This window comes from Nyctereutes procyonoides, unplaced genomic scaffold, assembly GCF_905146905.1.
Source record: "Nyctereutes procyonoides isolate TBG_1078 unplaced genomic scaffold, NYPRO_anot_genome, whole genome shotgun sequence".
Taxonomy (NCBI): domain Eukaryota; kingdom Metazoa; phylum Chordata; class Mammalia; order Carnivora; family Canidae; genus Nyctereutes; species Nyctereutes procyonoides.
In genome coordinates, this window is record NW_026575141.1 from 9,209,067 (window position 1) to 9,236,721 (window position 27,655).

Genomic DNA, 27,655 nt, shown 5'->3' on the forward strand with positions numbered 1-27,655 from the left:
TTCTCCCATTCTGTAGGTTGTCTTTTAGTTTTGTTGACTATTGCTTTTGCTGTGCAGAAGCTTCTTATCTTGATGAAGTCCCAATAATTTATTTTTGCTTTTGTTCCTCTTGCCTTCATGGATGTATCTTGCAAGAAGTTGCTGTGGCCAAGTTCAAAAATGGTGTTGCCTGTGTTCTCCTCTAGGATTTTGATGGAATCTTGTCTCACATTTAGATCTTTCATCCATTTTGAGTTTATCTTTGTGTATGGTGCAAGAGAGTGGTCTAGTTTCATTCTTCTGCATGTGGATGTCCAATTTTCCCAGCACCATTTACTGAAGAGACTGTCTTTTTTCCAGTGGATAGTCTTTCCTGCTTTGTCAAATCTTAGTTGACCATAAAGTTGAGGGTCCACTTCTGGATTCTCTATTCTGTTCCATTGATCTATGTGTCTGTTTTTGGGCCAGTACCACACTGTCTTGATAACCACAGCTTTGTAGTGCAACCTGAAATCTGGCATTGTGATGCCCCCAACTATGGTTTTCTTTTTTTATAATATTCCCCTGGCTATTCGGGGTCTTTTCTGATTCCACACAAATCTTAAGATAATTTGTTCCAACTTTCTGAAGAAAGTCCATGGTATTTTGATTGGGATTGCACTAAATTGCCCTGGGTAGCATGGAGATTTTCACAATATTAATTCTTCCAATCCATGAGCATGGAATATTTTTCCATCTCTTTGTGTCCTCCTCAATTTCTTTCAGAAGTGTTCTGTAGTTTTTAGGGTATAGCACCTTTACCTCTTTGGTTAGGTTTATTCCTAGGTATCTTATGCTTTTGGGTGCAATTGTAAATGGGATTGACTCCTTAATTTCTCTTTCTCTTTCTTCAGACTCATTGCTAGTGTATAGACATGCCACTGATTTCTGGGCATCGATTTTGTATCCTGCCACACTGCCAAATTGCTGTATGAGTTCTAGCAATCTTGGGGTGGAATCTTTTGGGTTTTCTATGTACAGTATCATGTCATCTGCGTAGAGGGAGAGTTTGACTTCATCTTTGCCAATTTGAATGCCTTTCATTTCTTTTTGTTTCCTGATTGCTGAGGCTAAGACTTCTAGTACTAGGTTGAATAGCAGTGGTGAGAGTGGACATCCCTGTCTTGTTTCTGATCTTAAGGGAAAGGCTCAGTGTTTCCCCATTGAGAATGATATTTGCTGTGGGCTTTTCATAGATGGCTTTTAAGATATTGAGGAATGTTCCCTCTCTCCCTACACTCTCAAGAGTTTTGATCAGGAATGGATGTTGTATTTTGTCAAATGCTTTCTCTGCATCTATTGAAAGGATCATATGGTTCTTGTTTTTTTCTCTTGCTGATATGATCAGTCACATTGATTGCTTTATGAGTGTTGAACCAGCCTTGCATCCCAGGGATAAATCCCACTTGGTCATGGTGAATAATCTTCTTAATGTACTATTGGATCCTACTGGCTAGTATCTTGTTGAGAATTTTTGCATCTGTGCTCATCAGGGATATTGGTCTGTAATTCTCCTTTTTGGTGGGGTCTTTGTCTGGTTTCGGAATTAAGGTGATGCTGGCCTCATAGAATGACTTTAGAACTATTCCATCTCTTTCTATCTTTCCGAACAGCTTTAGTAAAATAGGTATGGTTTCTTCTTTAAACGTTTGATAGAATTCTCCTGGGAAGCCATCTGGCCCTGGACTTTTGTCTTGGGAGGTTTTTGGTGACTGCTTCAATTTCCTCCCTGGTTATGTTGGACCCTGGCTCACGGGTGCCAACGTGGCCCGGTGGACCCCCCAGAGACTCAGACCCCAGACAGGCAGATGCAATTAGCAAGAGGGTTTATTGAACGTTTGCGCAAACGGGCTCTCCGCCTCCGAGGAGGAAAAGAGCCCCGATTAGCAATTACAGGGATCTTTTAAAGGCAAAAGGAAAGAAACCGCCTAAAGGCAAAAGAACCACGGGAGTCGCATAGCGTCCAGGTCGATTTCGGGGAGGGTCAACATGAACCTATTCAGGGACATTCCAATCAGGGTGTGGGGGGAAATGGTTTTCTTATTGTGAACAGAATGCTTTTTGTTGCTAAAATTTCAGGAAGGCGCCTGGATGGGCTGCCTCTGGGTTAGGGCTGGCCCTACTTACAAGGGGGGAGGTTTCTTCATTCCCTCCTCTTGTTTGGGCTGATTTTAACCTTAAAATCTTAGGGAACATTTATTTCTTCAGTTTGGAGGGCCCGACATTGCTGAGTTAATACCAGAGCTTGGGTAATAGACAATCTTTCTCGGATGAACTGGAGCAGCCGGTAGAGGACGCAGGGGCCGAAAGTTAGCAGCAGGAGCAGGATAACTAGAGGGCCCAGAATGGTAGAGATTAGGGTGGTCAACCAGGGAGACTGATTAAACCAGCTTTCAAACCAGCCCTGCTGGGCCTCCCGGTCCCTTTGTCTTTTATTTAACCTTTCCCTGAGTTTGGCCATGGAGTCTCGGATGACTCCAGAATGGTCTGCATAGAAACCGCATTCCTCTCCCAGGGCCGCACACAGTCCTCCCTCTTTCAGGACTAGTCAATCCAAGCCTCTCCTGTTTTGAAGTGCTACTTCTGAAAGTGAGGGGAGGGACTGTTCTAGCTTAGAAACGGACTGCGCTAGTGTCCGTGGATCCTCATCTACAGCTGTTTGGAGTTCTAGATAACGTCGTGAGCCCTGGATCGGAGCAGCTGCGCCACTACCCACCCCAGCAGCGACCCCTAGTCCCAACATAACGGCTAAGGTTAGGGAGACAGGTTCGCGCCGAAAACGGGTGGGATGTTTATCATACTGATTTTCTAGAGTTTCAGCAGGTGATAGAACACCCTGGGTATGATCTGCACCATGACACAGAAGTCGTTTGAGCTATTTAGAACCTTAGCCGACACACATAGGGGGTGAGGCCTTTGTTGCATGCCCACCAAGTTCCCGGCTGGGGCTCCAGGTAAGAATCAGTCCCCAAAATCGAGGTAGTAGTGTTGCAGAGTCTCTGGTAGCCCCGGGGGGGGGGGTGTTCCTATGCAGGTTCCCTGTCCTGTAACTTCTGTAAGGGTGAGTTGTGGTTGGGAGTCGGGTGTGCATCCCTGAGTGCTAGTGATGTGATTATAGGTCCCTGAAGTAGCAATTTCCTCATAATAAGGGGGGGGGGGGAAGCAAGGCAGAGCCAGCAGGATTTAGTTACATCGGGGCTGGTTCGATTAAGGGCCAGGAATGCCCCTATGATAAGATTAAACAGTCGTTGTCCGGTCTCGGGTGACGACCGAGGGGTTGGAGTGACCGCGAAGTTAGTGGGTGCGGCACTCCCTGCGGCTAGGGCCGGGCAGCTCTTTGTTCCCCGAGGACCGCGTTAGGCCCGATCGCCACGGGGTCTGGGGATTCTATTTTTAGTTTAATTCTGAATATAAAACCATCATCTGTTCTTTCTTTGTATAACCTGAGTCCCCACGTATATCCATTGGCCCAGTGAGTAGCCCTTTTTCCGGGCTCCGTGAAGGATATCCGTAGGGGATGACACCACCCTTGGCAGGGCCCATAATTAAGGGTTTTCCATTTGCTAAATGTCGGGTGAGTATAGTTAGCCTTGACAGTGATATAATCCCAGGAGGAGGAGGGCCTCCATTCTGTATCCCCAGTAGTTTCGCACCCCCAATTTTTACAATAGAAACATTCCCCTCCTCCACAGGTGGGATTTAGCCTGCGATCTCTGTGGTGCCCGGGACAGACATAAAAGGGAAGAGTGCTTAGCATGGCCCTTCTGTCAGGCGTGCCACATCCTCCCCATGGGTCTAATCCCAGTCGCCCTGGAGGGCTTTCTTGGTTAGGGGCTCTAGAGGTGTCGAAGTATCCCTCTAGGTCCCATGGGCTAGGGGCCCCTATGGTTAGCTTGCATAGGTCAGGATATAGGTCAGGCCACCAGGTTCCCACGGGGGCGGTCTTAGTTATAGACCAGACCTCGTCACCCCCAGACGTTAGTACCTGCCAGGTTAACCTTTTGAGGGCATGAGGGTCACCTTTGGCGGAGGTGAAGAGCGCTAGGAGAGGTAGGAATATAACAACTGTCATTGAACAATTTTTGAAAGTCTTATCTTGAGCGGGTTTTGGGTGCGGTGGAGCTTCCATTGGAGCGGCTCGTCCGGTCCGTCCTGGCTGGCGTCAGCGGTGCTCGTTGATGGGGCGCGCTGGACGTGTGAGGCGTGGACCCAAGCAGCAATGCCGTCTACCTTTAAGGCGGTTGGGGTGGTCAGTAGGACAGTATATGGGCCCTTCCAGCGGGGCTCAAGCGTCCTGGACTGATGTCTCCTGACGTAGACGGAGTCCCCGATCTGGAACCGGTGTGGGCCGGTTGTGTCTCCGGGGCGGTAGACAGCCGCAAGGGGTTTCCAGATCTGGTGCTGGATAATCTGGAGCGCCTTTAGCCTGTCCTGTAAACCGGGAGTGTTAGCAAGAGGGTCAAGAGCAGAATCTAGTAAGTCCGTTACTGGTGGGGGACCTCCATAGAGAATCTCGTAAGGAGTTAGACCATGGTGCGCGGGAGTGGTCCGGACTCGGAACAGAACCATAGGGAGGAGTTGGACCCAGTCTCTAGTGCCAGTCTCCAATGTCAATTTAGTTAGGGTCTCTTTAATTGTTCTATTCATTCTTTCTACCTGACCTGAGCTCTGGGGTCTGTATGCACAATGTAATTTCCAATTTATCCCCAGTAATCTGGCCACCAACTGACTTACCTGGGAGACGAAGGCGGGGCCGTTGTCCGACCCTATTACCTTGGGCAGTCCAAACCCGGGGAAAATTTCTTCCAGGATTTTCTTGACAACCACCTGGGCGGTTTCTCGCTTGGTGGGGAAAGCTTCTGTCCAGCCTGAAAAGGTATCTATAAACACTAGGAGGTACTTGTTACCATATTTACCTGGCTTGATTTCGGTGAAGTCTACTTCCCAATTAGTTCCGGGTCTTTCTCCCCTCATCCTGGTTCCCTCAGGCCTCTTGAGGTGTTTGGTATTTACCTTAGCACAAGGTACACAAGCGTCGGTTACCTGTTGGATCAGGGAGGGGAGTTTGGGAATGTAATAGGTCTGACCTTCTCTCCGGAGGAGTGCTTTTAATTTTTTGTGTCCGAGGTGAGTCCATCGGTGGAGGTGAGTCACCAGTTCTTTGGCCCTTTTCTGGGGCAGGACCGTCTTCCCTTGGTGTTTCCAGACCTTCATTTGCTCGTCATATTTTGCCCCTATTTGCTGGAGGATATCTAGGTCGCTGTCTGAGTACTCGAGAGAGAGTTGCCCCGGTGTCCGGACAGCCTCTGGTACTTGTAGGGAGAGGGCCTGTGGGCCTAGTGCAGCGGCCCGTGCTGTCTCATCGGCCATCCTGTTCCCCTCTGCTACTGGGTCATTGCCTCGCTGATGCCCAGGACAGTGAATTATACTCAGTTTTCTCGGCAGAAAGAGGGAATGGAGAAGATCTTGTATTTCTTCTCTGTTTTTGATGTTTTTACCTGCTGAGGTTAGGAGACCCCTTCTACGGTATATTTCTCCATGAACATGGGCAGTTGCAAAAGCATATCTGCTGTCAGTATAAATGTTGACCTTTTTGTCCTTAGCCTTTCTTAGGGCCTGAGTTAGGGCTATAAGCTCTGCCCTTTGAGCTGAAGTCCCAGGTCTAAGGCACTGGCCCAAATGACAGCTTTCCCATCTACCACGGCTGCCCCGGCTTTACGCTCACCATTTCGTAGAAAGCTACTCCCATCGGTGTACCAGGTTGCTTCAGCATCCGGCAAAGGCTGGTCCGTCAAGTCCCCTCTGGTGCCATGGACTTCAGCTAGGATCTGGTGGCAATCATGCATTACTAGGGAGGGGGACTCGGTTTCTGGAAGCAAGGTGACCGGGTTTAGAGATGTAGCCATTCCAAACCGTATCCGCTCAGAATTCAGTAACATGGCCTGATAATGGGTGACCCGGGCGTTTGAGAGCCATCGATCAGGGGGCTGGCGGATGACTGTCTCTATGGCGTGGGGGGCCACCACAGTGAGGGGTTGGCCGAAAGTCAACTTGTCTGAGTCTTTTACCAGGACTGCCACAGCCGCTATTATTCGGAGACATGGGGGCCATCCTGCAGCCACGCTGTCTAATTTTTTTGAAAAGTATGCCATGGGCCTTTTCCAGGGTCCCAGTTTTTGAGTTAGGACCCCTTTGGCTATTCCATTATGTTCATCAACATATAGTGTAAAAGGCTTGGTTACATCTGGGAGGCTCAGGGCAGGGGTGGTCAATAAGGCCCTTTTTATTTTGTCAAAAGCCAATTGCTGCTCCTTTCCCCAGTGGTAGGGGGTGTTGGATTTCGTGAGAGGATATAGGGGAGCCGCCATCTCCGCAAACCCGGGTATCCAGAGGCGGCAGAACCCAGCACTGCCGAGGAACTCTCGTAGTCCTTTGGCATTAGTGGGTGCTGGGATCAGGGCTACAGCCTTTTTGCGGCTCTCCGTCAGCCACCTCTGGCCTCCTTCCAGGAGATATCCCAGATAGGTCACTTGTCTCTGGCCTATTTGGGCCTTTTTGGCGGAGGCCCTATACCCCAGTTCTCCCAGTCTCTCAAGCAGGGCCCCCGTACCTTTTACACAATCCTGTTCTGTCCTAGCCGCCAGGAGCAAATCATCCACGTACTGCAGAAGGACGAGGTCCGGATGGCCAACTCTGAAATCTGCCAAATCCTGATGCAAGGCCTCATCCAACAAAGTGGGGGAGTTTTTGAATCCCTGCGGCAGCCTTGTCCAAGTGAGTTGTCCTGAGAATCCCGTCTCAGGATCTTTCCATTCAAAAGCAAAAATAGGCTGGCTTTGAGAGCTTAACCTCAGGCAGAAGAATGCATCTTTTAGATCTAACACCGTATACCAGACATGGCTTGGGGGTAAGGTGCTGAGCAAGTTGTAGGGATTTGGCACCGTGGGATGTATGTCCTCTGTCCTCCAGTTAACCTCTCGTAAATCTTGTACCGGCCGGTAATCTCCTGTGCCGGGTTTTTTTTACGGGTAATAGAGGAGTATTCCAGGGCGACTGGCAAGGTATTAAAATGCCCAATTGTAATAGTCTCTGTATATGGGGCCGAATGCCTTCTTTGGCCTCTTTGCTCATTGAATATTGCCGGATCGATATGGGGGTGGCCGAGGGTTTTAAGTTTACAATTATGGGTGGCTGGTTTACAGCTAGTCCCATTCTGGCCGTTTCCACCCAGGCCTGAGGGTAGTTAGTGAGCCATTCAGAATCTAGGGGCTGCACGGACGGTGGAGAGTCCTCGTGCAGCCGGTGTTCATCCTCTAGGCGCAAGGTCAGTACCTGGAGGGGCTGCCCTCCCGAGCCAGTAATAGTGGCCCCATTTTGCTGAAAATGTATCTGGGCCCCTACTTTTGAAAGAAGGTCTCTGCCTAGGAGAGGGTAAGGGCAGTCTGGGACCAGTAAGAAGGAATGCGTTACTTGCCCAGTGCTCAGGTGGACCTTCCGATCGGTTGTCCATCGATATAACTTGCTTCCAGTTTCCCCTTGAACCCAAGACGTTTTAGAGCTCAAGGGTCCTTTTGCCTCAGTTAAAACTGAATGTTGAGCCCCCGTATCGACCAGGAAGGTCACCGTCTGCCCCCCCACTTTAAGGGTTATCCGAGGCTGGGGGGGGGTCCTGGCCCTGACACCCCTAATCTTTATCTTCTAGGGACAAAACAGGAATGGGCTTCTTTTTAGGTCCCTGCGTTTGGCCCTTCCTTGGGCAATCTTTAACCCAATGTCCTTTTTCCTTGCAGTAGGCACACTGGTCTCGTTTAACCCGTGGTCCTCTTTTGTCTCCCAGGTCCCTACTCTGTCCTGACTTACTCTGCCCTGAGCCCTGTACTACGGTGGCCAGTATAGCCTTCTATTAACCTCTGCAGAAAACCTGCCGGTGTCTCCTCTTTTCCCTGCACTATAGCACGTACCCTTGCCAAATTGGTGGGGCGACGCCCTGCCCCTTTGAGACCCGCTAGGAGTACCTGGCGATAGAGACAGAGCCGCTCCCTACCAGCAACAGTGTCGTAGTCCCAGGTCGGGCGAACCAAGGGGAAAACATCCTCAATCTCATTAGGCAGCTGGGTCGGCCTCCCATCCGCCCCCGGGACGTTTTTCCGAGCTTCGAGGTAGACGCGCTGTCTCTCCTCCGTGGTGAGGGGAGTCTGCAGGAGCTGTTGGCGGTCATCCCAGGTCGGCTGATCGAGGTGTCCATTGGGTCCTGGCTGGAAGACCAGGGCCTTCACCTGCAAGATAATGTCAATATTAAAAGCTCCGTTCCTGGGCCCCCCGGCGTTGAAAGCCGGCCACTCTGAGGAGCAGAAGGTGACCCATCTTCGTCTTCTGACTTCGACCGAAAGATTGTGTGCCCGGCCGGCGACTTCTTTCCAGTGATCTAGAGTGAGGCTTAAAGGGGTGGTTACAGTCTGCCCCATGGGTGTAGAGAAGGGGTGAGCGGTGAGGAGGAGGACAGGAAAGGAAGAGAAACACGGAACGAACAGACGCACACGAACGACAGGACTGGCGCGGCAGATTCAGATGGGAGCGGTCGCGAACAACGACCTTCCCCGAAGAGGAGGGAGTGCCGGGGCTCCGTTCCTCTTCCAGACCACTCCGGAGTCCGACTCCGGAGGGGGACCAGGGGTCTCGGGCACGTCTGCCTCCCCCGCTGGTCCAAACACAGAATACAGAGTACAGCGTCCTGCAGGCACAATACAGACCCGGCACAAAACAGACCCGGCCAGTCAGACAAACGGACGAGACAGATATGACATTTAGCGAGCTCGGTCTTACCTCCTACCGGTCTTAGGATTGAGTCTGGGGCGTCTCAGATCCCGGACGAGCCCCCAAATGTTGGACCCTGGCTCACATGTGCCAACGTGGCCCGGTGGACGCCCCAGAGACTCAGACCCCAGACAGGCAGATGCAATTAGCAAGAGGGTTTATTGAACATTTGCGCAAACGGGCTCTCCGCCTCCGAGGAGGAAAAGAGCCCCGATTAGCAATTACAGGGATCTTTTAAAGGCAAAAGGAAAGAAACCGCCTAAAGACAAAGAACCGCGGGAGTCGCATGGCATCCAGGTTGATTTCACAGAGGGTCAACATGAACCTATTCAGGGACATTCCAATCAGGGTGTGCGGGGAAATGGTTTTCTTACTGTGAACAGAATGCTTTTAGTTGCTAAAATTTCAGGAAGGCGCCTGGATGGGCTGCCTCTGGGTTAGGGCTGGCCCTACTTACAAGGGGGGAGGTTTCTTCAGTTATTGGCCTGTTCAGGTTTTCTATTTCTTCCTGTTCCAGTTTTGGTAGTTTGTGGTTTTTCAGAAATGTGTCCATTTCTTCTAGATTGCCTAATTTATTGGCGTAAAGCTGCTCATAATGTTTTTAAAATCGTTTGTATTTCCTTGGTATTGGTGGTGATCTCTCCTTTCTCATTCATGATTTTATTAATTTGAGTCTTTTCTCTCTTCTTTTTAATAAGGCTGGCTAATGGTTTATCTATCTTATTAATTCTTTCAAAGAACCAACTCCTGGTTTTGTTGATCTGTTCCACAGTTTTTCTGGTCTCTATTTCATTGAGTTCTGCTCGAATCTTTATTAATTCTCTTCTTCTGCTGGGTGTAGGATCTATTTGCTGTTTTTTCTCCAGCTCCTTTAGGTGCAAGGTTAGCTTTTGTATTTGGGTTCTTTCCAGTTTTGGGATGGGTGCTTGTATTGCAATGTATTTCCCCCTCAGGACTGCTTTCTGTATCCCAAAGATTTTGAACAGTTGTATCTTCATTCTCATTAGTTTCCATGAATCTTTTTAATTCTTCCCTAATTTCCTGGTTGACCCTTTCATCTTTTAGCAGGATGGTCCTTAACCTCCACGTGTTTGAAATCCTTCCAAACTTCTTCTTGTGATTTAGTTCTAGTTTCAAAGCATTATGGTCTGAAAATATGCAGGGGACAATCCCAATCTTTTGGTATCAGTTTAGACCTGATTTGTGACTCAGTTTGTGGTCTATTCTGGAGAAAGTTCCATGTGCACTTGAGAAGAATGTGTATTTAGTTGTGTTTTGTTGTAAAGTTCTGTAAATATCTATGAAATCCATCTGGCCCAGTGTGTCATTTAAAGCTCTTGTTTCTTTGGAGATGTTGTGCTTAGAAGACCTATCAATTGTAGAAAGCACTATATTCAAGTCACCAATATTAAGTGTATTTTTATCTAAGTATGTCTTAACTTTGTTTATTAATTGATTGATATACTTGGTGGCTCTCACATTCGGGGCATAAATATTCATGATTGTTATGTCCTCTTGTTGGATAGATGCTTTAAGTATGATATAGTGTCCCTCTTCATCTCTTACTACAGTCTTTGGGATAAACTTTAGTTTATCTGATAAGAGGATGGCTACCCCTGCTTTCTTTTAGGACCATTTGAATGGTAAATGGTTCTCCAACCTTTTATTTTCAGACTGTATGTGTCCTTATGTCTAAAATGTGTCTCTTGTAAACAGCAAATAGATGGGTCATGCTTTTTTATCCAGTCTGAAACCCTGCGCCTTTTGATGGGGTCATTAAGCCCATTCATGTTCAGAGTTACTATTGAAAGATATGAATTTAATGTCATCATAATACCTATTCAGTCCCTGTTTTTGTGGATTGTTTCCTTGGACTTCCTCTTTCTTTTACAGGGTCTCCCTTAATATTTCTTGCAGAGCCAGTTTGGTGGTCACATACTCTTTCAGTTTCTGCCTATTTTGGAAGCTCTTTATCTCTCCTTCTATTCTGAATGAGATCCTTGCTGGATAAAGTATTCTTGGCTGCATGTTCTTCTCATTTAGGACCCTGAATATATCCTGCCAACCCTTTCTGGCCTGCCAGGTCTCTGTGGAGAGGTCTGCTGTTATTCTGATACTTCTCCCCATAAAAGTTATGGATTTCTTATCTCTTGATGCTTTAAGGATCTTCCATTTGCATATGAATTCTTAAGATGAGCAATAGTTATTTAATAAAACCAAAGAAACAGAAGAAACAAGCAGCATAATAACCATAAGACAAGAAAAAAAGTTTGTTTCAAAATTTTGTTATAGTATAACCATATTATTCTATCAGCACTTTGGCAAAACAAGAGTTAAAAGGTTAAAAGAAAGTATAATATAGTATATAGTAAGAATGACTTAGCAATCTTTTTTTTTTTCAAGAATTGAGGTCAGAATTTATCATTGTTAACAGTGACCTATATGCATTTTCTATTTATCAGACTAGAGGTATTTTAGGGTTCTGTAGTATGTTTCTGAAAATATTTATAAATCATATTTAATGCCCTCATATCATGTCTCATCAGTGCAGAAATATATACAAGTTAGTTGACAGCTACTAGTCAGCTTGGAAATACAAAATCAGAAATTGAAAGCAAAGTTCATCAATCTTCAAAAAATAACTGTGGATATTTCCTCAGCTCTACATAGGGATTTGGGAAATGATTGTATTATATAAAGGATAGGTATAAGAATTAGCTAATCTTAGAATCACAGAATGTTAAGAGTACAAAGGTTGGCCTAAGTGGTCTGAGTCCATTATGCTGTAACTGAGGATAGAGTCCTTATCCAAAATAATGGCTTACCCAAAATCAGAGCTGATTAAAGCAAAGCCCAGATCAAGCCATAATTCCTGCTTTTTGGATAAGTTTCCTTTCCATTCTACTATTACACCACCATATGCCAGTTTCCAGGAGATGGGCTCCTCGGATGCAGGGACCAGTCCCCTCATATAACTGTGCCTGAGCAAAGCCAATCTTGTTTGTCATTCCTTGTTTCAGTTGCCTCTTCCAGGCCCTCACAAAACCTTTCCTGCTGTGACCCTGCTCATTCCTTCTCTGCTGAAGCTCATCATTCCTTTTATCTGATCCCCCTAAGGAGTCCAAAGTAGCAGCTCACTTGTCTGTTCCATTAACCAGGTAAATGTGTCCAGAAAGAGACTTAAAAAATAAAATTCCCCCCATGTATCTGCTTCAGTGTGGCCTTCATAAAGTGGTGAACTACATGGTAAGCAACTGGCATTAGGGTTTATTTGAGAAAACAAAAAAATGTTTATAGACTCCTTTTATTTTTCCAGTTCGTCTGAAAATGACTGAATTAACTTCAGTAGTCAAAATATATGCTCTTATAATTTAGACCACATTATATACTTTATTAAGTAGAAAAGTATTTTTAAGAAAGTAGCATCATTTTTTTAAAAAAGATTTTATTTATTTATTCATGAGAGACAGAGAGAGAGAGAGAGAGGCAGAGACACAGGCAGAGGGGAAGCAGGCTCCATGCAGGGAGCCTGATGTGGGACTCGATCCCGGATCTCCAAGATCAGGCCCTGGCAGAAGGCGGCGCTAAACTGCTGAGCCACCCGGGCTGCCCAGTAGCATCGATTTTAACCAAAAATTTTAATGTATGGGCATATTTGAGAAGATTCATTCATCCTTCTAATCTTTTGTCCAGAAATTAGATCACTAGCCATGTGATATATTTATAGGGCTGATAAATACACATTATTATAAATACATATTACTTATCACTAGCAATCTACAGAGGATTTCAGTACCAGGGATTCTAAACCAGATATATAAGGAAGGCAGCCTTCTGGCAGCTGAGTGGCAGATATTTATTGCATGGGAGGACAGACAGTATCTTCCTGAACCCCTGAGAATCCACACATTCCACATATGCACAGATTCTGCCTTGATGATTATTTGATATTCTGTAAACATCAGTGGAAACAAAACTGGCCCTCACTAAAAGGTTGTGAATCTCTATTCATGGACAGCACATAGAGGGATTCAGCTTTAACATTAACAAAATCATCTAACAAAGTACACCTGCTCCTTTATCTTGCTTATTTTCTCAGCAATGTTTTACTTGGCTAGGATAGAATATATACATACACACACACACACACACACACACACACACACAAAGAAAGAGCAGTAAAGTCATCCAATAATAGAGAAACAAAGGAAGGACAGAATGTCAACAGACATTGTAAAATTTTAGTTGGCACATGTACAAAAAGTCATCGTCCCAGCCAGGTGACCATATGCCTATAATGTGGCAGAGCCATTCTCTGGGCATGAATCCAGGGCTCCAGTCTACCACTCTATAATTTGGATTAATAATTTATTGTATTATTTGAAAAGGTTTCATAATATACCTAGTCAGCTGAACAATAAAGAATAAGGCATCCCAAGTTACACATATAGTGTTCGGTGTTAACCATGCAAAATAAGTCCCCACTTTCATTTGCCCATGGTAATACCCATTTGCTTAATGAGAATGTAAAAAAAAGCATCTTTTAACAGGTGATTTGGCAAGAGGTGTTGCAAAGAAGAAAGAGAGAGAAGAGAAAAAAATGAGGATGATAATAAATCAATATGTGTTAGATTCCTGCCATGTGCCAAGCACACTAGGAACATGCAATCTTCACAACAATTCTGTGAAGCAGGTAATAGTACTCCCATTGGAGATATGAGGAGATAAGATTTAGGAAAGATAAGTAAATTGCCCGTATTAGTTCATCTATTTGGATAGACTCCAAATTCATTCTGGGAATGACCAGCTGAGTGGGCAAGGAAACATATGAAAAAAAGAGAAAAAAAAAAAAAAAACTACAAAAGAGCTCCAAGACAACATACGAACAGACATCTGACCTGTGGTACAAAACGATTACACAAGTGCTAAGGACATTTCAAATAACATTAATCAAATAGTGCTAGTAACAACTAGTCAGAATGCTTCATGGAGATAAGGCTTGACATGATTCCAAAGCTTCCCAACTTTTTAAATAAGGAGTTGCTCTATATTTAAATGCTGACCTAATTCCTGAAGCTGAGAAACACCAGATGAGTGAAAATTAAAAGTACTTGAGTTGGAACAGGAGGAGATCCAGGCTGGCCAGAGTAAAAGTTTAAAAATAGCATCTTTGTGAGGAGAGAGGAAGGAAGCAGACAAGACAGCTCCTTCTTCCAGCAGAAAGCTATCTAGCTGGCTGATAGATCACATCTGCAACAAGAGGCATTTTTTACTTCTTGACTGTGTAAGTAATTACAATTCATACATGCAGACATATCAGCATTGCCAACTTTAGACATTCATTGGTACTAAGAAACGGATTTTACTCATGTCAAATCTTTCTTGGTTCTTTAATATCTATTCTTCTTTGTAAAAATAAATTAATTTCAAAATTACAGAATTACACACTTTTAAAAAAAAACTAGCTCCTATAAAGTTCATAAATGAGACTCATTAGACAGGCAGACCAAAGCCATTTTCTCCCTGACCTCCTGTTGAAAGCATTTCACTTTCACTATCATGAATTTTCACTTATTTCTCCTGGTAGAGAGATGGGCAGATGAATAGTGAAGTCTTTTGGCAACATGACATTTCATTTCTTTCCCTTCACTATAGAAGCACTGCTGAGAGTGATGGGGAAGGAGGATGCCTTGACTCACATCTCCAGTTTTTGTATGATTGATTGGAGGGGGCTAGAGGAGATGACATAGAAGATTTTTCCTAGATGTAACACTCTAGGAAACACTAGAGACCAAAGACAGGTAAGGACTGAAAAATATCCTTGGCATTTAGCAGGTAGGCAGCCAGTGGTAATTCATTAGAGAGCAATTTCTGTGAAGGAATTTGGAATAAGGAGTAAGAGTTAGGTGAGTCAGGGAGTGTCAAGCTGAGATGAAATTCATTAAGGAATGAATGGGGCATGAGTAAAGTGGTTAGCATGGCCCTGAGAAGAAGGGAAGGGAATTGGAGGGAAAGGAATATCCATTTGGTGAGATAGAGGAGGTTGATTGCTTGCTTACGTTTAATGATGGGAGAAATATAAAGACATTTAAATATTGATGGGAAAGACCTTCTAGAGAGAGATAAGCAGAAAGTGTGTAAAAAGAGAGGTCCCTGAAAAGTTACACATGGAGGGGTTTCAAAATATAAGAGCAAGGATTCACCTTAGAAGGAAGGAAGTAATAAAATAGTTCATTAAAATGGTTAACTCCATTGAGGAGGAAGGGAAAAGAAAGGAGTTGAAATAGTGACTCTACAAAAAATAAAGCTTCATAGAACGTCAACAATTCTACCCCTTTTCATACCAAGGTTAGCTCTCCATGCATTCAGGCACCAAATGACAGGATCTGAATATCAGCATCACATCTGAATGAATGCACAGAACTAGGTGGAATCAAAATATATTTAAACCTAAATTTAATGCCAGGTATCTTTCCTTTCTTTAAACTTTACCTTCTCAATATCACAGCAGTGCCCTCATGAGTAACAAGATCAGAAATGGATTCTAAAATTGGTCATTAACCCTCTTTCTTCTCTCTAATAATCACTTTTTTTTAATTTAACCAAAGTACAAAGAGTATACTCAATAATCCAAATACAAACATATTTTAAGTTTCCCTTTATGGTCTGGGTAACATTGGTCAAATCAGTATAGCACTCTAAGCTCAGGGTGGACTTAGAGAACTGTATAAAGATCTTTTCAGATCTAAGAATTCTCTGACTCTAAATTAGAGAACATTTTTCAAACAGTGAACAATTTGGTTTTAACCAGGAAAATAAATAGAGGAAATGTTTCTCTTGGATTTTCACTTTGAAATTTGTGCTTAAATTAAAACAAACAAACAAAACAAAATAAAACAGAGTTAGATTTCTTTTTTTTTTTTTAGGTTTCTTTTTGAATAGTGTTTATATTTTACACAAAGTTCTTCTCTATTATTGTTTAGTTTTCTGTCTGAAGTCAAATACCATTAATGTCACTTTGGTCTTTAATATATTTTATAATGCATCAAGCTGTTTTCTCTATTAAACTTGGGGTGCCTGGGTAGCTCAGCGGTTGAGCATCTGCCTTGGGCTCAGGTCAGGATCCTGGAGTTCCAGGATCAGGTCCCACATCGGGCTCCCTGCATGGAGCCTGCTTCTCCCTCTGCCTATGTCTCTGCCTCTCTCTCTGTCTGTCTCTCATGAATAAATAAATAAAATCTTTAAGAAAATAAAAAATAAAATAATGGAGCTTAATTAAAAATAAAATTGTTATTTTTTTTGCCTGTTTCATTTCTATAGTACACTTAAAATCAATCCAAATATCTAGAGAAACTGAAGTACATGTACTAATGAATTTGGCAGGATCATTGGTCTTTTTCAAAAGTCCTGATTTCTTAAAAAGGCTCAAGATAAAGATCATAATTTGATAAGATCCAATTAAATAGAGATCAGATTATGATTTTTATTCATATGAGAACCAATTTATTTTTAACCTCCATGAGAAATGAAATGGGCCTCTGTGATTGCCTTAGATAGAACTCTCGTGCAAAAAACTGAAACCTACTCAAACTAGCCCAAGTCAAAAACTTGCAGTGTTGTTAAAAGGATACAAAAGAGTCTCATAGAAATGACACAACAGGAATCTCAACCAGAAAAAAGTAAAAGTTGATCAGAAGCAGGCCCGCCCCTGATATCTGTAGCACATGGCACAAGAGTACAATGAAGACTTATACACCATATGAGCAAATATTTAAAAGTGGTAAGTCAAAATACTAATATATTTGTTAAGTAAGATATATTTGCTCTTTCTACTCGACAAGCCTGATAACTTTTTAAATGTAAACCTATGGTCTATTATGACTGAAAGTTAGCAAGATATCACTTATAAATGAATTTAATTATTATTATACATATCTGGGTTTATTGCTAGTCAGCAGATGTTTGGATGACTACTAAAATGTATATAAGCAATAAATAACATTTATTCTAAAAAATTAATTCTTGCTTTTGTTCCAGCAAAATTGCTGATTATATTGTCATAATGTTGACAATTATGACAACATAATCAGCAGTTTTGTTTTTTATTATTATTAAATATTCACTTAATATATGTTTTATCGATGGTAATGCTTAACAAACCACTCTTGAGTCACTGTAGTTCTTAAATAATATATTTGTTTGTTTCAACTTGGACAACCATTGTTCTTATGAGGCAGTGGCAACAGGAAGTGTCAATAACTCAGAAGTGAATCAAGGATTCTATATCCCATAACTTAAAATTTAAGATTGCATATGAAAATTATTACTCCACAAAAAATACTACAAAATATACTAATTTCATATCTATCCGTGAAATTTATATTTCATCAACTCTTTTTACAGTATCTAGAACATCTCAGTTATATGAAAAAATTAGTATTATGTATGTTACAACTCACATTTATATACATTTATAAATGATATGAATTGTTTAATATTATTAAATGATCCTTTTCCACCATGTACAACTATTCTAAATTCTATGCTAATTTGTGAATTCCTCTGGAGTCACAAATTGGAACATTTGAAAAAACCAAAAAAATATACATCCTGCAGTATTGTAAATGACAGTTTCTTGTGCGACAATCCTATTGCACTCATGCTGGTTTAGACAAACATTTGACAAGTAAGCCAGTCTTTTCTCTTACTCAAAAGCCTCTACCTGCCCCAGGATGCCCTGCATTTTGAAGAAATGCCTGTCTCTGACATCAAAGAGACACAACAACTGGTACCACTGCTTTTGTTTTCAAAGCCATAGGGCAGAAGATAGAGAAGCATTTCTATTAGGACTGAAGCATTAGTTGTGTTAGTCACAAAAATGAATGTTCAGAATTTAGGGTCTTGCTGTGCCAATGTGGAGTATTGGCTACTGAATTTTAGAAGTGCCCTTGAGTTCTCTAGTGAAGTAATTTTCCTTGTGTGAGTTTGTAATATGTGGACCCCACATGCTTTAAAGGGTCCATGGCAGGAGTCCCTCTTCTGTCAATCTTACAGCAATCCTACACATGAAGTTTGGAAAATCTGGAAGCACACAACTCTATTTCTCAATGAGGCACATGGTCTTAGTGCTGTGTCTTTGCATTTTTGCCATATTTTCTTGCCACTTTCTTCAAACTGGCTTTTTGTGCTTTATACGGTTCTACCTAAATTTTACGTGGTTTGTGGCTTTGGCATGCAAAGGCTGTCACCCCCTCTACTGAATCTTTCAGTTTAGGCTCCATTCATCATGGATGAATGAGATGTCCACCTCTGGTTCAGCTGGGGCTAAGAAAAGCATAATTTGTAGAGTGATGTCCAATTTACCTATTAATCTTTAAATTTTTTTCATATTAATCTTTTAAAAAGTCAGAGTTTATGAGCTATTGGCAATTGGAATCTTCTTTGTACCCAGGAGTAATATTATGCAAAACTTAAAGATTTCATCTTGTGCTCTATACTTCAAAAAGTGAATATTTCAATATGAAGAAAACGGTAAGAATATAAACTTATTAAAAGGTAATTTAACTCCTGAAAATATCGGATGTCAAGGCAGTGGTTTTGCTGTTTTGATTTTTGTATTTCCAGTGGAACATATTAAATAAATGAAGGGGTGAATGATGAATCTCTTCTACCTTCTATCAGATATGTTTGATGATGTTACACAAAGTGAGCCCTATGACTTCTAGCACTAACTAGTTGAGTGTTTGCAGAAAAGTCATGTACTGTCATCTTTCTCCCAGAAAAGGTCAAGCTCTTTTTCTTGGCTTAACATTTATTATCTCTGCCTTCACTACTTTTCCCAATAATTGTAGAACCCATTCATTCTCGAACTCGTGGTCCATGGTCAACTGTGAACTCCTCAGAGGCCTTCTCTGACTGTTACTGGTTACTTCGGGTACTTTCTCTCTCATCTCTTAGCTGTTGGCTTCAAAATAGTTATCCAAATTTATAATTATCTTATTCAGGGATCCCTGGGTGGCGCGGCGGTTTGGCGCCTGCCTTTGGCCCAGGGCGCGATCCTGGAGATCCAGGATCGAATCCCACATCGGGCTCCCGGTGCATGGAGCCTGCTTCTCCCTCTGCCTGTGTCTCTGCCTCTGTGTGTGTGTGTGTGTGTTTGTGTGTGTGTGTGTGTGTGTGTAACTATCATAAATAAATAAAAATTTAAAAAAAATTAAAAAAAATAATTATCTTATTCATCCAGCTGTTTATTTTGTCTTCTCACTCATGCCAAAAATTCTACATCCTAAAACCCAGCTATTATCTTAATATCCAGGTATCATTTTGGTATATAATAAGTGCTAATTAGTATTTGTTCAATGCATGAGTTTTGAAATAAGGCTGAACTGGCCCTATTAGATCACAGTACTAAGATCAAAGTTGCACAACATTAACAATGGCAGACAACAATAATTAAACTGATTGTAATTTCTACTTAAAACATAATCATGGGACAAAACTGTTACCAAGCAAGATGGAACAAATTGTTCATTGCATAAGATCTAATGTTGCTTAATCAAGAAACGGGAATTTCACAAAAACTTCATTAAGTAAAAAAAAAAAAAAAAAAAAAAACTTCATTAAGTAGACCAACATCATACAATTTCTGTTGTGCAATATGTAAATTTCAAGTGTTCATGATTCTGTTTATAATCTAATCATACAATAAATATTAACTCAAGGATAGGATGGTGCAGGGTCAGTGCAAGGCTACCCCATGAAAATTGAAAACATTGATCTTTCAATTGGTTGTTTTGTCCTTTAAAAGTAGATAATTGCATTGACCAGGCTAGATTGACCAACTATTTCCAAACTATAAGAAAATTGCCTAATTATAGCAATTACCAGGTCAAAAGGGGTGAAGCATTTTATAGCTTTTATTTCATGTTGCTCTGTGGCAAGAGGTGATGCAATTTGCCTCAGCACCAGGAAGAGAATCATGAATAATTATCAATTGGTCAATTGAAATGGAGATGATTTTCTGGTTGAGGTCTTTTTTCACCTCCTTATAACAGTGGTTTCCTTAATAGCCATTTTTAAAATTACAAGCAAGTGCTTTCAGTATTTTCTGACTACAGTAAGTTTTAGAAATTTATTTCAATGTCACTTGTTAGACTGTGAACCCCTGAATTGTCAGACCGTCATATTTGTCTTGAATCTCCCAATCTTGTCTAACACATTTTAGATAATGTTTATTGAATTAAATAGAAATTAACTGTGAAAATAAATAGATATAAAATGATATATTTTATTTGACTGCTGTGAAATTAAGAACTTCAGTCTAAGCCTAAATGATCAGTTAAGTTTGCCAAGTCAGTAAAACAAAAGCCTCACATTAATGGTTCAAGATTATGTAAACAAAATAACTGGTTGAATCCTATCTTTTTTACTTTTCAACGAGTTCTTTGGACACGGTCTCCAATACAGATTCAGTTCTTTCATTTGATTACTTTATTAAAATTTAAACATTATAAAAGCATTAAAAGCAAGTGCTTTTTATCTTAAGAATTAGGTAATGGAATATTTAATAAAAAAAATATGCTTTATAGAAGCCCCATGAGTCAGAGTAGGAGTTATCAAAAAGTCTAAAAATCTACTGTAAGATAGGGAGAACAGAGGGCACTTTGGCATCTATGAAAATTATTAACATATGTTCCTTTTGATCAAAAGTTCTTTATCTTTGAATATGGAAATACCTGAACATGTGTGAAATAGCATATGGACAAGGTAATTTATTTAGCATAACTTGTAACAACATGGTATTAGAAATAACCTAAATGTCCATCAATAAGTAATTAGCTGGGGGCACCTAGGTGGCTCAGTGTGTTAAGTGTCCAACTCTTGGTTTCGGCTCAGGTCATAATCTGGGGGTCATGGGATCAAGCCCTACATTGGGCTCCACACTCGTGCTCTCTCTCTCTCTCTCTCAAATAAATAAATAAATAAAATCTTAAAATAAGTAACTAGCTAAATGTATTAGAATATATTCACATGATGGAATGCCTTACAGCCATCAAAGAAAAATAACTAACATGCAGAAAAATTAAGGTGCAAAATATGTGCTTCCATGCATGTAAAATAAGAGAAAAAGAATATATGTGTGTTAGTGTATGAGTGAGTGTTTATATGTATAGGCAGAAAATATTTTTGGAAAGACACAGAGGAAACTTGATCTTGCCTTTCTGACCAGAGGAAACTGAATAGCTAAAGGGTAGATGTGGGAGGAAGATTTTTCTCTATATTCCCTTCTCTGGTTTTGGATTTGGGTCTATGTGACAATATCACCTAGACAAAAACAAAGAAATGCATTTTGAAACACAGAAAATAAAACCAAGTAAGAAATATTTTCCTCATATAGTCATAGTTTAGATTGCACTGATTTCTCCATAATCTTCCTCTCATTTGATTTGCCAACTTGCAATCACCATTGCCAGCTTCTTAAAAATAAACTTCTAGGAACAAAAAAAGGAGAGAAAGAGAGCATATAAAACAGAGACAAGATGAAGGATGGGGAAAAAGAAAAGCAGAAGGAGAAGGAAGGTGGGAGGAAAAGGAGAAGAAACAGAAAGATGGCTTTATACAAGGACAGAGAGAAGTTCCTTTGGATCCTTTTAGTCAGGGTTTTGAAAAAAGTACAATATCTTCAATGTTTATTATTCATTCCACTTGTTAACTTCCCAACAGTTCACACCTTTCATCTGAAACTCCTATATTTTTTAGCTTTTAAAAGTTTCATAATGTATTCACGATGTAGATTTCTGTGGCTTAAGTGACTCATACCGAAGTCTAAGAAGCAGTCACTCAGAAAATAAATTCAGAAACATGTTCTACCCTGTCTTGCCCCAACCCCTTTCTATAAACCCACTCACAAAACCATGCTCAAGTAAAGAATACAGATTAGAAAAGTAATAAAGCCAGCAATTATGTTTTTGTTTTGTGGATTGGTTAGTTGGTTTCTATTTCAGAAATAACCTGGTGTAGAGTTAAGAATATCAGACCAGGCACCAGTACTGGTTGTCACACTAGCATCTATTGGGCATTACCAGGCACTAGATAATAGTTTGTGAGGCTCTGGAGATACATCAGCAAAGAAAACAGTTTTTGCCTTTGAAGAGCTCATTCTCTTGTAGGAGGGAGAGATTTGCATATAACCAACTGAAGCATAAGGTGATAAGCATCATACTGGCAGCATCTGGTGCCATAAAGAGCTGAGAAGGGAGAGCGAAGTTCTGCTAGGCTGGGGGAGGTGAGCTGCTGGTAGAAAGGAAGTGATGTTGGAGCTTTGCTTTGAAGAATAAGCAGCTTTCTTTTTCCAGGCAGGCAAGGGGTGAAGAGCATCTCAGACAGAATTATGAAACAGTAAGTCACTTATGGGCTGTGGCATGGGTAAGACCAGGCATATGAAATTCCCAACAGACTAACTATATGTGCCTTTCTTTCCCCACTGAAGACTGGTAATGAAATGAAAGTGAGAAGTTATTATTAGCAGTAATACCCTCTGCCTTACCAAAAACAAACAAATAAATCTGCAAAGCAGTACTTTATTTTTTGAAAGACTTAAGTTGTGACTTTGGTATTTGAAAACACTTCCAACCAGTCTCTAAGATCACTCCACCTCCACCATATTAAGATTCAGATGAGAGAAGAATGTGTTGTTTTGTGTCATTTCAACCTCTTTCCACCCCCACCTCTCCCCTCCTACTCCTCTCTTTTTATGTGTCCTGAAGATACAAGGAAAGTGATGGTAAGAATCTCCCTGTTTTTCACCAGGTAACATTAACACTGTGACTTAAGATCTAAAAGAAGTGCTAAGAACTTTGGTAGGTCAATGAATTACCATGATCTCCTCACCAGAGACTAAAGCCTGGTGCTTACGTTACACACAGATCCCCAGGGCTTGACATACCAGAAAGAAGGTAAAATATCCCATCTTATATGCAAATGGTATTCATTAGCCACAAGCACCTGGCCAAGTGGATCTGTTGATAAAATCTCAATAGCAGTATTGTCAAGGAGTGATCCTGGTAAAAGGCACTTAGCTTCAGCACAGAGAAAGGGATTTCTGGCCACAGATTCCCCTAGCCTGATCCAACTTGCTTATATCTCCAAAAGAAATGGAAGGAAAGAATGTAAACAACTCTGAACAGCATATTTTCACACTAGCAAAATGATTCAGAGGTTATACCAACAACTCAATGATTCATTCATAATTTGAATGGGAAAAGAAATTTGTCAATAGGAATGTGTTTGGTGTGGAGTAAAGAATCCTGGCAATGTTAGCCCCAGGATGAAGTTATTATAGTATTGTCTTCTTCTCTTCATGGTCCCAAAGATGAATGTATTTAACAACTTAATTTTAATAATACACTGATGAGAAGGGCAAGCAGGAAGGATAGTATAGGAATATGTTACTTCTCATGAAACAGTTTCCTTATTTTCTTTGTTTCTGGAGAATGTATTGTATTTCTTAATAACTGAAACCTAGATGAATCATCAGTCTCCTAAATACCTTGTAAGCTAGTCTACCACTCTGTCTACATGACTACACCTGTTCCCCAGCTCACCCTCATCAACTTCCCAAGGAAATGTACTTGGACATGACATTGAATCAGCATTTCTAAAGTCCTATAGTAGAGAATGATATGACATATCACTTCAAATAAGCAGTAGCTGAAAACAGTCCTATAACCGGGGGCTAAGAGAACCAGGATTATTGTTTTTTTTTCCCCCATATTCTCACTCATCAGATTCACAGTCTCAGGTATTCAAGTCCAAAGGATTTGTTCTGGGGGGAAATTATACCAAGATAGATTTTTATATATTCATATATCATATAATATGTGTAATTTTATACTATATTATAAAACCATTTCATTTATATAGATAGCTGTATAGAAGAATGAAGACAGTGAATTTTACCAAAAAAATAAAGCCTTCCACTTTACATACCAACAACTTGTTAAAGCATGTATACTGATTTTTTTAACGGAATTCTTTCTAAAAGAAATTACATCTTATCCTTATTAAGCAGTAGTTCATGGATATCATTTAAATTTTTCTTGCTGATTTGGAGTCTTAATTAACTCTAGATCTCATTAAGAATGTATGCATATTAAATCTGTCTCCTTTTTTATCAACTCTTCTTGCCTTCCTTTGAGTTTTTTGTTCTCAATATTCTATTCACAGAGAAAATAGACAAAGTTTTTAATACTCTCTTATACACACACATAAGATGAAAAGTCGATAAGCTCAGTTTTGTAGAATCAGTAACTGTAAAGGACATGGATTTGGTGCAGAGATTTTGTAAAAATTGTCTAGAGAACTTAAAAGAGTTTTTCACCTAATTACAATTCAGAGCTCTGGCTCAGAAGGTTTTGGTTACTGGCAAGGTGTTGCTGTAATTTTATACTAAATATAAAAGACTTTAAAAATTTTTTGGTACACCTACAAAATAAAATAAAATCAAAAGTAAATGGCATTTTTTCTTAACTTGGTAAGGCTTCCTTCTCCACATACCAATCAAAGATGCTTTAAATGAAAATGTCACATGAAGCACTGAAGGTTAAATTATAATATTCCTTGCTCCGTAGTGGACTGAAAATATACTACAGAAACTTGAAAATATTTGGTTCCCTGTTCAACAAGATTTAAATTTAGGAATTATCAACAGAACCTATATTATTCCATCTGTAGGTTCATAAGTAAAAGATAAATTCTAAATTATCACTCCCAAGGATAATTCTGATGTAGTCTAATTTTGAATAATATTTGAATAATCTTATTTTTAATATACTTGAATATCTGAATTTTTAGGTAAATATAATAAGCATCAGTTTCAGTAATCATTTGTAGTTTTTCTGATATGAATCCATATCTAATCAGAAATATTACTTGCTTACTTATGCTTAACCATGTTTCTAAATATTATTTCCCTATTTGCTGTACAGAAATACAGTAACAAGGGTGCCTGGGTGGCATAGTTAGTTGAGCATCTGACTCTTGGTTTCAGTTCAGATCATGGTCTCAAGGTCATGAGATCTAGCCCTGCTTCAGGCTCTGCACTCAGCACAGAGTCTGTCTAAGTCTCCCTCTGCCTCTACCCTTCCCACCTCAACCATGCTCTCTCTCAAATAAATACATCTTTAAAAAACTATAGTAACAATATTTAATAAGCAAACATGTGAATGCTTATCAGAAACAAACATTGAAAAACCTTAACTAATCATCTTCATTTTAATTTCATCTAGCTCTCTTTGAAGCAATGGTGGTACTGAAAAATTCACAACTCAGTTCACAGACCCAGTGCCAAATATTTGAGTATTCTAGCTTTGAGAATTCTGAACATCATTATATTTTGTTTCATATGCTTACAGATGGTTAAGTTTGATCTGAAAAGATGCTCTCAGGAATAGACTAAAACCTCATCTTGTTGCATAAATACAGTGACCGTATATTCCATTTGTCCTGGACAACCCCTATTTATGCTAGTCATCACAATCTAATTTCAATAGGGCCCCCATGTCCCTCAAAATGTCCCAGTTTAAGCAATAAATTACAAGGTCATCCTATCTATTAGGTTAATTCAGAGACAATGGAATGGTTTTGCTTCTTCAACTAAAACTTGAGCACCTTGGATTCTTAGGAGAAGGTAGAGGAGTCAAGAAAGACAAGAGAAGACAAGATGTTGGGGAAGATTCTTTGGTTTCCCATTTGTAAAAAGAAAGTGAACATCAAGTTGGAAGACTCTACTGTCATTCAACTTGTCTTATGCCTGCTTCTAATCTGGCAGTTCAGTAATATCTGGTGTATTTTCCAAAAGTTGAAACAACATATAGGGTAAGAAGATATTTAGAGCTAGGTGAATTTGGGACACACATTTTTGAGGATCTCTGAGTTAAATTCTTTTTTTTTTCAAGATTTTATTTATTCATTCATTAGAGACACACACACACAGAAAGAGAGAGAGAGAGAGAGGCAGAGACACAGGCAGAGGGAGAAGCAGGCTCCATGCAGGGAGCCCAACGTGGGATTCGATCCTGGGTCTCCAGGATCACGTCCTGGGTGGAAGGTGGCGCTAAACTGCTGAGCCACCTGGGCTGCCCTCTGAGTTAAATTCTTGAAGTGATATTCCACACTCATCATTTTGGATAGTGCCATTTCCTTTATAATATGCCACCTTCTAATCCATGGATATATGAAAATAAAAAAGATAATTACTTAATTTTGTCCTGGGGTTCTTAAAGCTTTAATAACCTACATGTACTTTTACTGGCAATTTTTGATAACAAGGACCATGCAAGGGCCAAGCCTTAGCGGCTGCTGCCACTGCTGACGAGTCCAGTGGTCCCATTAAGACTGATTTCCAGTCATACAGCGGGGCAGATAGCCAGACTCACATTTGGGGAAAGTACCAGGAATAACCTCCAGAGACTCGGAATTAAACTATGCCATTTGTTAGTTTTGTGAACCTGAACAAAATCAAAATCAGATCATAGCAAACTGAGGTTTTCTACAATTTTATTTGTAAAACAGAGCTAGACCTCTAAGATAAGATCCAGCTCAAACAACTTGGAAATACCTTGAACTTTGTTTTAATGGCTTAAGCAAAATACATATATTCTCTGACTCTGAGGAAGATTAGCAATCAGATCCTCGTCATACCCAGCGTATCAACCCCCAAATTTCAGAGTTCCTATGGGCCTCTCTCCTAAAAACAATTACACTATGTAGTATTTTCTTGCCAGGAGTTGAGTTTTGTTTGTTTATTTGTTTTTCCACTCGACCATTCATTCCTTTTTTCTTCATTGACATTCCAGAGTGAATCCAACTTCTTTGTTTCCAATTGTCTGTTCCATATTATGTCACTAAGGTATCGGTTAGCTATTATCTGTGATATTTTCTTTCCAATATCCTTCCTGACCTTTGATCTGTCTCCATCTCAAATTTAAATTTTAGTTTTCTGAGGCAGAAACTCTACCTACAGCTCAGTATTTAGTCAACACTATGCTTGCTCTGAAAATGTAGCTTCCTCTGACATTTTTTAAAATATAAGATTGATTCCTTTATTTATTTCCAGGTCCACTTCAGTTTCATAACTTTTCACAGTGTCTTGTAAGTTATATTAGCTGAACTAATTAATTAATTCTTTTTTAACTTGTGGGTTTTTTTTTAAAGTAACATAAAATTTACCATCTTCGTTGTTTTAAAGTGTGCAGTTTGCAGTATTAAGTATATTTACAGTGTTGTACAACAGATCTCCACAACCTTTTCATCTTGCAAAACTGAAATTCTGTAACCCATTAAATAGCAGCTCCCCATCTCTTTCTCCCTAAGGTTCTGGCAGCCACCTTCCTACTTTCTATTCCTATGAATTTGACTACTTTAGATAGCTCGTATAAATGGCATTTTAAACAAAATCTGATCTATATTTTTACTACATATACAGTCACAAAAGCCATGGCAATATGATTTTATGTGTTAGTATATTAGCATGTTAATTGTTTCAAAGAGCTTCCATTGATATTAAGTCCCCCTTTCTTCAGTACTTTCTCTCCTGTCACCCTCTTTCTCAGACTTCCCACTCTTCGAACCCTTTTCATCATGGCCTTCAAAATTCAATCCCACTGTAAACAAGCATTCTGTACTCTTAGTCTTAACTGAAACCTCACTTTCCCTGGAGAATCTTTCCTCTCTCCAAACCTATAATGAAGGCTCTTTGTTCCCTTATAACTCACACAGTCCAAGGTCATGGTGATGGGGTATAGGAAGGAGTATATTAGTTAAT

General features: G+C 40.5%; 1 protein-coding gene across 1 annotated transcript in view; it reads right to left on the minus strand.

The window, feature by feature from the left end:
• Nucleotides 1-1,848: 1,848 nt before the first annotated feature.
• Nucleotides 1,849-27,655, minus strand: part of LOC129498147 (uncharacterized) — a 46,646-nt gene continuing 20,839 nt past the window's right edge. The window contains 5 exon segments of the mRNA XM_055307364.1: nt 1,849-2,349; nt 4,039-4,449; nt 4,753-5,687; nt 5,690-5,887; nt 6,629-7,008. Of these exon segments, the coding sequence (XP_055163339.1) occupies nt 4,087-4,449; nt 4,753-5,687; nt 5,690-5,887; nt 6,629-7,008 (1,876 nt within the window). The 3' untranslated portion in view covers nt 1,849-2,349; nt 4,039-4,086.